At 36.2% G+C, this 16,735-nt stretch overlaps 1 protein-coding gene across 1 annotated transcript; it reads left to right on the top strand.

Moving 5' to 3' along the window:
* The first annotated feature begins 1,230 nt into the window (after positions 1–1,230).
* Positions 1,231–16,534, top strand: LOC135694395 (PDZ domain-containing protein GIPC2). Its single transcript, XM_065213112.2, has 5 exons — positions 1,231–1,884; positions 12,459–12,825; positions 13,459–13,577; positions 14,046–14,127; positions 14,833–16,534. Exons 1-5 carry the CDS (start codon positions 1,528–1,530, stop codon positions 14,982–14,984), a joined length of 1,077 nt encoding a protein of 358 aa, XP_065069184.2. The 5' UTR covers positions 1,231–1,527; the 3' UTR covers positions 14,985–16,534.
* The last annotated feature ends 201 nt before the right edge of the window (positions 16,535–16,735 follow it).

The following is a 16,735-nucleotide window of genomic DNA, read 5'->3' as shown; positions in this document are numbered from 1 at the left end:
CTACCTACGTATATTTTTAGGTTAGGATGTCAATATTCGTCAGGTCGACTTGATGCACTGGAAATCAGATCAAGGGCAAAACGTATCTTAAGGATGGGCCAAAATGTAATAATTGTTTTTGCGATACATAAAGGCCGCCAGTGTTAATGTAGAGGTGGCCAGAATTTATATATAATTGAATTTATTGGGAGAAAATCTAAAGCAATTTTTTCAAAGTTTTTTATAATTAGGTTCCATTGTTTTATCTATTTCAATGTTGACATGAAAGGAAGGGTCTGGAAAAGTTTTAGAATTATCTTGGGATAACAGCGAATAATCAATTTTTTACATTTGAATAAAAGCAAAATAAGTTGGAGAGAAGAAATAAATGAAACACAGTTTAGAAATAAAAGCTGCCACATACGCTAAAATCGTGAACTTTATGAACTAAAGATAACATCTTGCCTGTCCTCAGGCTCTCGGAAAGTGGCGGAAACGGTGTGGTCACAATGAGTACGTCAACTAAATCTTAAATTAAATGATAATGATATTTTGGAAATCATGTCTCTATAGAACGTTCAAATGATTAACTAAAGCATTTCGTATTTTTATATCCCCTTTCGAACCAATATATTGTTAACCAAAAGGTATCTATCAGAGCATACAGAAAAAGAAAACTAAATTATGATGAAATCATGTTGCGGGTCGGAGTTGGCCCGTGGGCAGGAGGTTAAAGAATTGCTGCTCTAAGCAACGCTGACGCAAATCGCCGCATCGTAGGAATATCACAATGGGCGCTTCCTTCTTCAGTAAATCACATATCACACCACCCACCCAACAAAGTTTATTTCCGCATACTCTGTAGATTACATATTTCTTTAGATTGTATTCTTTAAACTACATTGTTTTTAGTTTCTATACGCAGAGTCGGTGTAGGCACATGCATAACCCCAAGAGATCAGCCACGGATTAGTTATTGCCTCGCTTAGGGGCAAGATGCTTGAGGTCTTTTTGCCTGTCTTTATTTCGTTTTTAACAAAGATTCCTTTATCAGATCAGAGGAGATATATCTGCTAAGTTGCACCTTGTGTAAGGTTTTGCACACACCGTGTATTGAAAAAAGGAATGAAATAGAAAATAAATTTGTATCGCTGTATCGGCCTAGCAATAGCAGCCACTCTTAAACATTTTCCAAAACTTTTTTCGTGCATTTACCGACAAGAATTTCTAGGTTGGGGTGCCACGGCTCCGGCTTGCAAGGGCCCTGAATTCAAAAGAAAAAGCCAATACAGGTTGCATATTCCTCTGAGGCTGCCTCGATCTGAACCCATGGCTCTTTGCCACCAACAACAGGTGGACTGTTGATGGTCTGAACTCAAGGGTTCTTGGTTTGATGTTGAATTACATATCTAAACAAAAACTTTGCTGGACTTTCTGCGTTTTCCTTTTGGATTTATTTGACTAAGTAGTCCCAACCAGCTCAACGAAGTGCCGCAACCTCGTCCTCAGAAAGACTCAGAGCTCTAATTTGGAATGTAGTAAAGCATCATGCCGCTTTTTAGCAAGAAAGGTTCGTTTGGTACTGCGAAACAGAGCAAAGGAGAGTCAAAAAGAAAGGCTAAAGAGAACGGATCCAAACTGCAAAAGGCTGACGAGGATGTAGAAAATGGAAGCAATGTCGGCAATGCTGAAACTGAAAAGGGCGGCATAGGCCCTACAGTCAACCAAGAACAGGCCACAAAGGGCAGCGACGATGGAGCATCGGAGGCACAGCAGCTTGCAAAGAGACTCATATTTCACGCACAGCTCGCCCATGGAAGTCCAACAGGAAAGATAGAAAATTTTAGTAACGTAAAAGAACTATATCAAAGAATAGGAGATGCTTTCGAGATTTCTTCTTCAGAGGTAAATGTGCCCCTTGAAATTCCATCATTGATTTATATAGGCCTGACGATTCTGACGATTCGCTCTGACGATTCGCACGCAAACTACCCTCCAGTTTTCCTTTAATAACTTTTGACTAACTACATCTGTAGGACTGATTTAATTTTTAAACATCACAAATACTATAGTTTTACTGTTTTTTCATATTTTCATAATTAAATAAAAATTCCGGTTAATATGAAAGTCTCCGAAACTTAGACAAAAATGTGGAATTTGTGAAAACAGCCCACCGGTTTTCCTTTAATAACTTTTTGCAGAAAAATGGTAAAAATACCATTTAAAGTTGAATCGATAGAGCAAAGTTTGCGACACTGTTTTTTTACAGTTTGCAAGAAGTTAAACCTGTTTCAAGAACATTTTCAGCCCCCTGAATGTTGGCAAAAACGAAATTTTCCCAAAACCGCTCTTCAGTTTTCCTTTAATAACTTTTTTAAATCTCAGGGTTTTGGCCCAAACAGCGGTTAATTCTCTTCCTCGATACCTCCTACACTGTTTTTTCATAGTCTGCACTTGGGTTTTGCACTTTGTTATGATTTTGTTTTGCGTCCAAAGTAGGGGAATTTTTCGAAAGTGCAAAATCCGCCTCTAACCATGATGTAAACTTGAGTTTATAAGTCGTGCCAGGAGCTACCCCCTGAGACAGTTTTCATTTCCAGTTGTTCAGTATTCATCAAAATATTTGTTTAATTCTGTTTTTAAAGAAAATTATACGTTTTATTTGACTTCCGAGGTCTAGGAAAATGATATTCTTTTCCTGTCACCATATTCAAAACCACTCGGCCTATCAACTGCTGTCAAATTTTTTCAGATTTTTTTCTGTAATTTTAACCTTTCCAGTCTTGTAAATGATGCCCTTACCTAAAGTTTGTTGCCTTGGTTGTCCAAAATGGACGCTTAGCGATTCGAAAACAGTGGCTTGAAAAGAGCGAAAATCTCACTACCCTGCTCAAAAGTCTCGCTACTCGGCTCAAAAGAGTCGATTTATTTATTGAGGGGAGAGCCATGACACAGAATGCGCTCTGACGATTCGCAACCCTCCTATGACGATTCGAGCAAAACAGCCCTCTGGTTTTCCTTTAATAACTTTTCGCAGAAAAATGTTATAAATACTATTTAAAGTTTAATCGATAGAACATAGCTTGCTACACTGTTTTTTCATAGTTTGCAAGAGGTTAAAGTTGATTCAAGTACATTTTCAGCCCCCCGAATGATGGCAAAATCTCAATTTTCCCAAAACCGCTCTTCAGTTTTCCTTTAATAACTTTTTCAAATCTCGGGTTTTTTGCCGAAACAGTCGTTTATTTATTTTTTCGATACCTGCTACACTGTTTTTTTATAGTCTGCAGTCGGTTTTTGCACTTAGTTGTGTTTTTATTTTGCGTTGAAAGTAGGGGAATTTTTTGAAAGTGCGAACTCCGCCTCTAACCATGATGTAGACTTGAGTTTATAAGTCGTGCAAGGCATCACCCCCAGAGTCGGTTTTAATGCTGAGTGGTTGAATATTCATCAAAACATTGGTTTATTTATGTTTTTCAAAAAAAATCTACGTTTTATTTGACTTGCAAAGACTAGGAAAATGAGATACTTTCCCTGTCACCCAGTTTAAAACCACTCGGCACATCAACTGCCGTCAAATGTTTTTGAAATTGTTTCTGAAACTTTTACTCATCCAGTCTTGTAAATGATGCCATTACCTAAAGTTTTATTGCTTTGGTTGTCCAAAATGGTCGCGAAACGATTCCAAAACAATCGCTTGAAAACAGTAAAAGTCTCACTACCCGGCTCAAAAGAGACGATTTCTTGATTGAGGGGAGGCCCTTGTGCTCTGACGATTCGCAACACTTCCTCTGACGATTCGAGCAAAACAGCCCTCCGGTTTTCCTTTAATAACTTTTCGCAGAAAAATGTTATAAATACTATTTAAAGTTTAATCGATAGAACATAGCTTGCTACACTGTTTTTTCATAGTTTGCAAGAGGTTAAAGTTGATTCAAGTACATTTTCAGCCCCCCGAATGATGGCAAAATCTCAATTTTCCCAAAACCGCTCTTCAGTTTTCCTTTAATAACTTTTTCAAATCTCGGGTTTTTTGCCGAAACAGACGTTTATTTATTTTTTCGATACCTGCTACACTGTTTTTTTATAGTCTGCAGTCGGTTTACGCACTTTGTTTTGTTTTTATTTTACGTCAAAAGTAGAGGAATCTTTTGAAAGTGCAAACTCCGCCTCAAATCACGATGTAGACTTTAGTTTATAAGTCGTGCCAGGCGCTATCCCCTGAGCTGTTTTTCATCTCCAATTGTTGAATATTCATCAAAATATTTGTTTAATTCTGTTTTTAAAGAAAATTATACGTTTTATTTGACTTCCGAGGTCTAGGAAAATGAGATTCTTTTCCTGTCAAACTTGTTTAAAACCACTCGGCACACCAACTGCCGTCAAATTTTTTCTGACTTTTTTCTGAATTTTTTAACTATTCAGACTTGTAAATGATGCCATTACCTAAAGTTTTATTGCTTTGGTTGTCCAAATAGAACGGCCAACGATTCCAAAACGGTCGCTTGAAAACAGCAAAAATCACCCTACTCGGCTCAAAAGAGTCGACTTATTCATTGAGGGGAGAGCCATGACACAGAATGCGCTCTGACGATTCGCAACCCTCCTCTGACGATTCGAGCAAAACAGCCCTCCGGTTTTCCTTTAATAACTTTTCGCAGAAAAATTGTAAAAATACCATTTATTGTTAAATCGATTGAGAATGGTCTGTTACACTGTTTTTTTATAGTTTGGAAGAGGTTAAAAGTGTTTCAAGAACATTTGCAGCCCACCGAATGTTGGGAAATTCTCGAATTTCCCAAAACCGCGCCTCAGTTTTCCTTTAATAACTTTTTGCAGAAAAATGGTGAAAATACCATTTGAAGTTGAATCAATTAAGAATGGTCTGCTACACTGTTTTTTTATAGTTTGGAAGAGGTTAAAAGTGTTTCAAGAACATTTGCAGCCCACCGAATGTTGGGAAATTCTCGAATTTCCCAAAACCGCTCTTCAGTTTTCCTTTAATAACTTTTTACAGAAAAATGGTGAAAATACCATTTGAAGTTGAATCAATTAAGAATGGTCTGCTACACTGTTTTTTTATAGTTTGGAAGAGGTTAAAAGTGTTTCAAGAACATTTGCAGCCCACCGAATGTTGGGAAATTCTCGAACTTCCCAAAACCGCGCCTCAGTTTTCCTTTAATAACTTTTCGCAGAAAAATGGTGAAAATACCATTCAAAGTTGAATCAATTAAGAATGGTCTGCTACACTGTTTTTTCATAGTCTGCAGTCGGTTTTTGCACTTCGTTGTGTTTTTATTTTACAAGGAAATTGGGGGATTTTTTCCAAAGTGCAACACCGCCTCAAACCTTAATGAAGATTATCATTTGATTCGAAAGTCGTGCCAAGTGCCACCCCTGCTTCGTCTTTAATTTCCTATTGTTTTCCATTCATCTGGAAACTTGGTTCAATTCTTCAAACTCCGGCTCAGGGGGTGACAGCTTCGTAGTGGTTTGAGGCGGTGTTGCACTTTGGAAAAAATCCCCCAATTTCCTTGTAAAATAAAAACACAACGAAGTGCAAAAACCGACTGCAGACTATGAAAAAACAGTGTAGCAGACCATTCTTAATTGATTCAACTTCAAATGGTATTTTCACCATTTTTCTGCAAAAAGTTATTAAAGGAAAACTGAGGCGCGGTTTTGGGAAATTCGAGAATTTCCCAACATTCGGTGGGCTGCAAATGTTCTTGAAACACTTTTAACCTCTTCCAAACTATAAAAAAACAGTGTAACAGACCATTCTCAATCGATTTAACAATAAATGGTATTTTTACAATTTTTCTGCGAAAAGTTATTAAAGGAAAACCGGAGGGCTGTTTTGCTCGAATCGTCAGAGGAGGGTTGCGAATCGTCAGAGCGCATTCTGTGTCATGGCTCTCCCCTCAATGAATAAGTCGACTCTTTTGAGCCGAGTAGGGTGATTTTTGCTGTTTTCAAGCGACCGTTTTGGAATCGTTGGCCGTTCTATTTGGACAACCAAAGCAATAAAACTTTAGGTAATGGCATCATTTACAAGTCTGAATAGTTAAAAAATTCAGAAAAAAGTCAGAAAAAATTTGACGGCAGTTGGTGTGCCGAGTGGTTTTAAACAAGTTTGACAGGAAAAGAATCTCATTTTCCTAGACCTCGGAAGTCAAATAAAACGTATAATTTTCTTTAAAAACAGAATTAAACAAATATTTTGATGAATATTCAACAATTGGAGATGAAAAACAGCTCAGGGGATAGCGCCTGGCACGACTTATAAACTAAAGTCTACATCGTGATTTGAGGCGGAGTTTGCACTTTCAAAAGATTCCTCTACTTTTGACGTAAAATAAAAACAAAACAAAGTGCGTAAACCGACTGCAGACTATAAAAAAACAGTGTAGCAGGTATCGAAAAAATAAATAAACGTCTGTTTCGGCAAAAAACCCGAGATTTGAAAAAGTTATTAAAGGAAAACTGAAGAGCGGTTTTGGGAAAATTGAGATTTTGCCATCATTCGGGGGGCTGAAAATGTACTTGAATCAACTTTAACCTCTTGCAAACTATGAAAAAACAGTGTAGCAAGCTATGTTCTATCGATTAAACTTTAAATAGTATTTATAACATTTTTCTGCGAAAAGTTATTAAAGGAAAACCGGAGGGCTGTTTTGCTCGAATCGTCAGAGGAAGTGTTGCGAATCGTCAGAGCACAAGGGCCTCCCCTCAATCAAGAAATCGTCTCTTTTGAGCCGGGTAGTGAGACTTTTACTGTTTTCAAGCGATTGTTTTGGAATCGTTTCGCGACCATTTTGGACAACCAAAGCAATAAAACTTTAGGTAATGGCATCATTTACAAGACTGGATGAGTAAAAGTTTCAGAAACAATTTCAAAAACATTTGACGGCAGTTGATGTGCCGAGTGGTTTTAAACTGGGTGACAGGGAAAGTATCTCATTTTCCTAGTCTTTGCAAGTCAAATAAAACGTAGATTTTTTTTGAAAAACATAAATAAACCAATGTTTTGATGAATATTCAACCACTCAGCATTAAAACCGACTCTGGGGGTGATGCCTTGCACGACTTATAAACTCAAGTCTACATCATGGTTAGAGGCGGAGTTCGCACTTTCAAAAAATTCCCCTACTTTCAACGCAAAATAAAAACACAACTAAGTGCAAAAACCGACTGCAGACTATAAAAAAACAGTGTAGCAGGTATCGAAAAAATAAATAAACGACTGTTTCGGCAAAAAACCCGAGATTTGAAAAAGTTATTAAAGGAAAACTGAAGAGCGGTTTTGGGAAAATTGAGATTTTGCCATCATTCGGGGGGCTGAAAATGTACTTGAATCAACTTTAACCTCTTGCAAACTATGAAAAAACAGTGTAGCAAGCTATGTTCTATCGATTAAACTTTAAATAGTATTTATAACATTTTTCTGCGAAAAGTTATTAAAGGAAAACCAGAGGGCTGTTTTGCTCGAATCGTCATAGGAGGGTTGCGAATCGTCAGAGCGCATTCTGTGTCATGGCTCTCCCCTCAATAAATAAATCGACTCTTTTGAGCCGAGTAGCGAGACTTTTGAGCAGGGTAGTGAGATTTTCGCTCTTTTCAAGCCACTGTTTTCGAATCGCTAAGCGTCCATTTTGGACAACCAAGGCAACAAACTTTAGGTAAGGGCATCATTTACAAGACTGGAAAGGTTAAAATTACAGAAAAAAATCTGAAAAAATTTGACAGCAGTTGATAGGCCGAGTGGTTTTGAATATGGTGACAGGAAAAGAATATCATTTTCCTAGACCTCGGAAGTCAAATAAAACGTATAATTTTCTTTAAAAACAGAATTAAACAAATATTTTGATGAATACTGAACAACTGGAAATGAAAACTGTCTCAGGGGGTAGCTCCTGGCACGACTTATAAACTCAAGTTTACATCATGGTTAGAGGCGGATTTTGCACTTTCGAAAAATTCCCCTACTTTGGACGCAAAACAAAATCATAACAAAGTGCAAAACCCAAGTGCAGACTATGAAAAAACAGTGTAGGAGGTATCGAGGAAGAGAATTAACCGCTGTTTGGGCCAAAACCCTGAGATTTAAAAAAGTTATTAAAGGAAAACTGAAGAGCGGTTTTGGGAAAATTTCGTTTTTGCCAACATTCAGGGGGCTGAAAATGTTCTTGAAACAGGTTTAACTTCTTGCAAACTGTAAAAAAACAGTGTCGCAAACTTTGCTCTATCGATTCAACTTTAAATGGTATTTTTACCATTTTTCTGCAAAAAGTTATTAAAGGAAAACCGGTGGGCTGTTTTCACAAATTCCACATTTTTGTCTAAGTTTCGGAGACTTTCATATTAACCGGAATTTTTATTTAATTATGAAAATATGAAAAAACAGTAAAACTATAGTATTTGTGATGTTTAAAAATTAAATCAGTCCTACAGATGTAGTTAGTCAAAAGTTATTAAAGGAAAACTGGAGGGTAGTTTGCGTGCGAATCGTCAGAGCGAATCGTCAGAATCGTCAGGCCTATATAAATCAATAATTTCATCTGCTTGCAAAAAGTATCATTCATAAAGTGCTTATCTAAAATTCAAAGCCCAGCAAAGCCTTTAAAAGGTCTTGTGTTAAACATTCGTAGTGATGCCATTTTTCAGAATATTTTCATAAAATCTAGTTTCGAAATAGTGATTATTTGGAATAGTCTCCATATAATGATGCACTGTATTTTGCCCTCAAAAGGTGGTAGGTTACAAGGAGACAGAAACGGAGGGAAACCAAACAGTGTAATGTTCATTCACAGCAATTTCAATATAACACAACTAAAAAGCTTTATTTTCTATGAATCTTCAAGACCTTTCCTGTGCAAATTCTGTCTGATGCTAAGATTTATAAAAAGAAACAAGAACACAGTTTACTTGCACATTTTAGGAGTGCATAAATTTTTAATGCTGATTTTTGGTTTTGAGAGCTCCCAGAATTTTTCTTTGTTTAGTGAAGATGCCCATTGTCTGCAATGCTGTCTAAATAAGATTCAGTCAAGGGGTTAGGTGTTGCTCAAAGAAGGACATAGACTGATAGTTATTAGGGGATACATTCATTTCTTTTATAACAAAGGAATGTGAAAATTGAGTTCTCCAGTTTCTTTTCTTTGGGAATTTTCAATGCTCACTTGTTTCTTGAGAGTTTCTTAGTTACGATATTATCAATTTTAGTTTGTGGTCCTAAATTTGAAAGTATTTCAACAGAAGCTTTTCTGGGAGGGTTTTTAGAGCTGAAAGCAGTGAGACTGGTTTACTTTCAATCTTAATGCTGTACTTAGATAAGGAAGTTTATTTTTTGCTCTATGTACAGAGTTTTATGAAACCCAGCCATACTGATGCTTTTCACAACATCTCAAGGTTCTCAGTTTCTTCAAATAATTCAATTGTTACCAAATTTTTTTGCTTTGAGAATTGAAGTTTCTTGATTTTTTCTTGATTGTTCATTGAATACATGTTTTTGTAGCAGGTTTATTGAAAAATGAGTGTATAGCCCATCATTAAGTTCATTTATCACATTGCACTTGTATTACTCTAATGCTTAGGGCTTGATCTCATCCACCAGCATTTTTCTGTGACATGTGATATAGGTAAATCCTCACACACTTGAGCAACTTGGCTGCTTGAACTGAATATCTTAAAAGCTACAACAAGTAATTATGCAAATGTTCTGTTTGTACTTATCAGGGTTGATTTGTTTGTTGTGCTACTGTTCTGAGTAGGCTGTGTAGCACTGGTCTGAAAGCATGTTGTTCTGTTCTTATGTTTTTTACTTGAAAACACTAATTCTTACCATGTGACCTAAGTAAAGGGACATGATAAATCATTATCTTGTCTTGCAATAGCAGACACAGACGATTTACGAAAGCTCAGCAAACAAGGGGAAATCTTGCTTTATGTTGTTGCTCATAATTCGGGTCAAAGACAAAGATTGTTGTCTTTTCCAATTAGTAATGTCTGTCTTTCTTTCCAATTAGTATTGCTTACTTTCAAAAACAATTTCTCAAACCCCAGAACAGATTGTGTCTATGGCCCATACGATGTGACTGCAACAATAGTAGGAACTGATTGATCAATTTTGTTGTCATCTATCAAATTTTTCAACTGATGCCACTTTGTTGAAGCTTCTATTTTTCATCTAAAATGGGGGAGGACCTCCTACGGTATATCCCTTGTGTCTTCCACTGCCAATACTTTCACAAGTTTGTTGAAAGACAGAGCTTTGAGCTACAACAACTTTGTTGACTTTAGTTGTGTGCTCCTACAGTGTAGCCTGTAACAAGAGCTACCTACCTCTGCATTCCTACTATTTAGGAAATGAATCTAGATTGATACAATGAAGGGTTATTGATCTTATAAGAGCTTTTAAAAGTTTAAAGTTCTTATAAGATCAATATAGGACTCTCAGTATTGTGATTAAAAGGCCACAATTCCCTTGGGCATACTAAACAATGTGACCTTCCAAAAAACATAAATACAGCATTGACCCTTTAACCAAGTAAGTTCAATACTTTATTTATTTTCTGGTAATGGCTCTGGCACATGGGCATAGCAGGTGTATAGAGGGGGGGGGCTAAGTATGAATCTTGCCAGAATATTAATGCTTCATTTAGACAGAAATGTTCAAATGGAGACTGAAATGTAAAAGATTTTGCCTGATTAGTGGAGCTGCAACTGCCCCAGCCCCTTTTGTCCCCAAAGCTATGTTTGCACATATAAACAAATTTCTAGATTCAATTTAATGCTTGAAATCATTATTTACAGTCATGTACTTTTCATTCTTACATTTCTCTAAGCTAAAATATATTTCTTTATGCTTTGAATCTCAAAAAATTTAACTCCAAAGTAGCAAAGACAACAAAATTTTTCACAGTCTGGAACTGCATGATATGGACCAACTTCAGTTCTTGAAATATCAGCACAGAATAGATTATAATATTATTAACATTTTCGAAACACACTGAAGTCTAGTCAAAAATCCTATACACCTTTTTCTTGCAACCCCTTACTTAGGTCATGTGATTGCAATAAATACAGGCAAAGAGTTGAACAAAAGGCTTCCTGACCAAACTTTTGTCAGGTCTAACTGTATATCATGGCTAAAGAAACACAAATGACTGTAATACTACATCATACATTGTTTCATTGCCGTAGTTATTGTTAAACTGAAGAAATCAACCACAAGAAGCAAAATGTTTGTCAGGCTTTCCTATGGAAAACCATAAGATGTAATCATTTCCCCCTGACAACCAGTGACAAATCAGATTTTTTTGTCTGCCCAAAAGTCACTGATCCTGACTCTGTCACTGATTCATAATTTGCGTGGCAGGTCCAGTTCAAAATTGTTTTCAACCCCTGATAGCACAATGTTTTGAGGTGAGAATCTGTAGCTGCATCTATATTATTATGATAGCTCGAAATAACTTATGAGTGATTCAAAATTATTGTTTTCAACCCCTGGTAGCACAATGTTTTGAAGTGAGAATCTGTAGATGCATCTATATCTTTATGATAGCTCCAAATAACTTATGAGTGAAAATGCAAAGGGGTTTACAGTCCTTTTCGTGAGCAAAATTACGCGTGTGTGAGAAATTGCACATGTAAACAAATTTGCCTGTGCAATCACACTTGTAAGAAAATTTTAAATGCAAACCTGACAAAATTGGTAAAAGGAGCAAGAAAGGTAAAAGCCACTCAAATACGTGCAAGAACAAAACTCAATTCAATCAATACATAACAGATTTTGTTGCCCTTAGCAGCCATCTTTCAAAAGTCAATGTCACTCTTCAAAGTTACAAGAGCAAATAAAAGTTGTTTCCAACAGCAACTTGCTTTCAGGGCACAATTACGTTTTGACAGGAATTCAGTTATTACATTTAACATGCTAATGGCGACTTAGCTGAAAGACGAGACACTAAGTTGAAAGGAGCATTCAGTCAAAAGCCAAACATCACTTCCGAAAATTGGAAAAATCATATTATGGTCAAAAGTGCTAATCAAGTATATAGCAAGGGAAAAGATAAACTATCATGAGACCATGGGAAATTGATGTTAACAGAAAACTGCAAAAACATCTGTTTGCGCGTATGATGAAAAGCACATGCAATTTAACTTGCGCGTGTGCAGGCATGTGCGGGTGCGATCACACGTGCTAAATGAAAAGGACTGGGTTTATTTGTTGTGGATTTTCAATGTCCACTGAATGAAGCCATTGATGTTAAGCAGGCTTTATCAATTTTCAATCTAATCTTATCCTTGCAAGTGTTTACATTTCCAGTTATATATATATATATATGATTTTAAATTTGTGTCTTAACTATCGATGTCCCTATTAAAATAAAAAATCATATCATATAATGCTTTTTCTGAGCATGTGTAAACAGAACGATGTATTTTCTATCATGTTGTAATTGCCATTTTTATTGTAGATTATTTTTTGTACACTGAACTCGCCCAAGGTAAACATGGAGAAGCTACTGGGTGGACAAATAGGACTGGATGACCTCATATTTGCCCATGTTCAAGGGGACACAAAGCACATAGATGCAATCAAAGATGGACCAGCTTTAGGGCTGACCATAACAGACAACGGGGCAGGTATTCCCTTTATTAAAAAGGTTAGAGAAGGGAGCATCATGGAAAAATATCCTGAAGTCAAAGTGGGAGACCACATAGCCATGATTAACGAGAACAGCTTTGTTGGAAGTCGCCATTTTGAAGTAGCAAAAGTCTTACGAGAAATACAGGAAGGTGATCGGTTCACACTAAAACTTGTGGAACCAAAAAAGGCATTTGGTGAGGCTAATTTTGGCTTCCATTTTTTCTTAGTGTTTCTTAATTGTATGTTTTAAAAGCTTGCTAAAGAACCTGTCTTTCAAATGGATGTTTAGCTGTAACTCATGTGGTCATTTAGCTGCAGAGCTTTGAGGAATGTTTTATGAAACTTCATCAAGAGTTGGTTCAGAGACAAAAACCTTGAATTATTACTTTCTATATCTTCTTATTACAGATGCTTATTGCATGATGAAGGGTGGGGCATGTTATTTAAAATCTTGGGTATATTTACAAGCTATATTTTGCAATAACTACAATTTCCAAGCGATGATTGACAGCTAAGCAAAAATTTTCTCCCTGTTCAAGATTTTTTCCATTTAAATGTGAGATAACTAATCCCTGGGCATTGAGGAGAGCCATAGCTCTTGCTCCCCTCACGGTTTCCCTCAGATGCTAGAGGAGTGCTGCAGATTGCTCCCATAAATTGTTCTAAAATGCAAATCTCTCTACTTGAAAGCAATTTTCCTTTGTTTCTATCTTTTTTATGTATGATAGAAGCTTAAAAAATGATGACTATGCATTCTTCCTTTCATGACCAGGCCTGTAAACTATTAGAGATTAGGAAAATTTTCAAACGCTTTTGTTTTCTGTTAGAGGGTATAGCTCCACGTCAATCAAAGAATCAAAACAATTCTACAAATGCTAGTGTGGTTGGAAGCGGAAAAGCAACATTACGTTTGCGATCAAAAGGGCCAGCAACTGTTGAAATGGAGGTAATTTGGTGTTCTTATCATTTTGTAGATAGATTTCCAAGTGCTTTAGCATTATAGTTATACCAAGAAGTTTAATTGTTATGTGTTACTTTTTTGGGTTGTCTAATATATGTCACTTTGTCACCTTTAACAAAGTTGCTAAAACAGCTAGATAAGACAATTTGATTAAAAGTTTTTCATGTCGATATTTGTGATTATTATGGTTCTAGTCAGAGAGATGGCTATTTTTTTTCTTTTGATAGTAGTACTAGACAAAAAGCTCGAGATCTTATTCTGGGCAAAAGATTTCGTGTACAGGTTGCTTCTTGTTGGAGGCTTTTGCTCATGTAGAGATTTTTCAATATCAATAATTGTTTCTATGATTATTTTATTTTTTACAATTAGAAATTATTGTTGTTCTTAATGTAATCTGTTGCATTGTTTGATGTAACCAGAATGGAAAGTACATCTTTGTTGTGTCGATTTTAGCAACCTCCGTGGGAAGCAGTGGCAATTGCCAAAGTGGATGACTTATTGGAAAGTTTTCTTGGTATTCGTGACCCTGAATTAGGTGAGAATTTTTGTCAATATGCCCTTTTTCAGATTTCTCTGATTGCACTTGCCTTCAGCAACATAAGAAGTATTATGGCTATGTCAGTATGGATATGTAACTGCTTTTCCTTCAGAATATGCCGGTATCATATCCATGCATTGTGGGAAAAAACTACTGACGAAATAGGAAGAATTCACACAGAAAATGATGATAATGATGCAAATAAGGATGTTTATATAAATTTTTACTTAATTAAAATAGTTATTTCCAGCCATTCATGAAGTGTCCTTTGCCATGTAGGCAGAGTTTTTCGCTCTGCTAAGTTGACTCTGTGTTACAGTAAAAGCTTGCATATATTGATTGCATACTCCCTTATTTCAGATTGCAGATTGTCTATTTCAAAATTATGCACCAAAATATAAAAAAGATATTGAGCCTGTTTGAGTCTTTGACAGTTACTTTCAAGTGCTCATATAATATGACAATATATTGGGCTTTTTTAGATATATTAAAACAGTGCCCTGTGAAAACTCATTACACTCTGTCATAAAGCGCAATTGTCATCACTTTCCAGGCTGGTCCTACTATTTTTTCATCTAATAAGGAACTCATCAGGCCTTTTTAAAAATTTTATTCCTTTTGTAAGAAACTGTGCTGTGTAATCAGAAACTGTTCTTTATTGATAAATATTTTTATTTATATTCACGTGTTCTTTGCTTTTAGCAAACACGCTAATTGACATTGGAAAAAACATCGAAAATCCAAGTGAATATGCCTCAGCTGTGGAGGAGCAACTTGGTGATTTTGGTTTTCCTGATGATTTTATATTCGACTTATGGGGTGCAATCGGCGATGCAAAGGTCGGCAGAATATAATTTGCCACTTCTTCTATAAATACCTAGGACATTTCATGCAAATATTTGACTTGATATTTGGTCTTTTTCTCCAATACTAATCATGGTCTTCTGAAACAGATCTGTTTTCCTAGAAACTGTTTAATGTATTGTTTTCCAATAAATTTCCTAAGACGTATAGACATGTATTTTAAGACTATAATAAAGCATAAAATTGATCATAATTTGGATAAATTGGTTAGTTAATCATAGCACGGTAATTTTAAAACTTTATTATTGTTATTAACGGGTTTTTGCTTACGTTGGGGTGAGGAACCCTTATGTTAGGGTTTATGTTGAGAAGGCTAGTTCCGCGATGAGATGGAAGGACCTTTGATTTTTAGTGAAAATTTTGATTGATAATGACTTGACAATCTTAAATCTTCAAACTAGGTTGTGCGTTGGCTCAGGCTCTTGGTTGGTGGGGGCAGTTGTTGAAAAGGGGATAATGTTTTAGTGGAGTGGGAAATTGGTAGTGTTTTTAAGGTAAAAGGGCAAACAATATTCCTTAGTGGAAAGAAGGTTGATTAATTGCAATATTGGAGGAGAACTACCATTGGAACGCGTATCAATATCAACCATTGCAGGCAGTGTATTTTGTGCTTTGGGTACGTTTTTCGTTTGAATCGAAGGCTCAGTTTGCCTCAGCACATTGAATGCCATGTCAGGATACAGAAGAAGCAATGGCGAATAAAAGTGGTCAACACATACATGGTAATAATTCGACTTCAAGGAGTAGGTGACTCTTTAATTCAACTGTACGGAAAATTATTGGCTAGTGAATTCGATTTTTGACGAGCAGACTTGAGACGCGCAAGTCAGAAAAGGGTGTTTATGAATTGGATTGTGATTACTGATCGATGTACAAAAGAGGTTTTTGCTACCTCATTTTGATGTCGGACGAAATTATATACATCATAAGGAGGCTATTTTGTGCATGTACCCCGGAAAACTCCAACTTTCAAAAAGTCGGGCTGACTTTCAATTCCCATCAGATTTTCCCAACCTACTCATGTCAAAAGTCTTACCCCGCATAAGCCGGACATTTGCTGGGTAAGGCCATTTCCTTAACCTCTTGAAGGTCAGACATAACGAGATTCAATCCTGATGTTATTTTATTCTTTTATCGCATCCTGGTAAAATCGGGGTGCGGTAACTCACAAAAGTCGGATCTCCTCCAACCATACAAATTTGTCAGACTTTAAAAATTTATGCGTTAAAAATTGTCAGCTTTTATACCAGATGGATTTTGACCAAGCATTTTTGTCTGAGATATGAAATATCTGACTTTTGCGAGTCCAACTTATGCAAGTTTTACTATCTTGCTGTAACATTGATAATTGTTGTGGAAGGAATAATTATGCATCGGTATTATTGTCGCACATTTTAGTTGTAAATATAGTATTATGTTACGTGCAGGAGTTTCTGGCTAGGCTCAATAGAATGACGTACTACTAAGTTAAATTTTATGCTGAACTAAGATCATTTAGATAATGTATGTAAGTGATTTGGGGAAGAAAATAAAAATGTGATCAAGCCCATCATTTTCAATGTTATCCTCTGAATTTCATTGGGAATAGAGAATGCTTAGTAAACAATAAAATTGTTGTTTTAAGATGTTGAATTTTGCATAATTTCGCAATTTTCTTTAACCGGCGTAGAATGTAGAGTCTGGTGCCCAGGGTCAATCAGATTGTAATTGATCAAAATGACGGTCATCTTCCATTGATACA

Source organism: Rhopilema esculentum, chromosome 8 (assembly GCF_057945365.1).
Source record: "Rhopilema esculentum isolate cy_ngs chromosome 8, ASM5794536v1, whole genome shotgun sequence".
In the NCBI taxonomy this organism is placed as follows: Eukaryota; Metazoa; Cnidaria; class Scyphozoa; order Rhizostomeae; family Rhizostomatidae; genus Rhopilema; species Rhopilema esculentum.
This window is presented reverse-complemented; position numbering and strand designations above follow the sequence as displayed.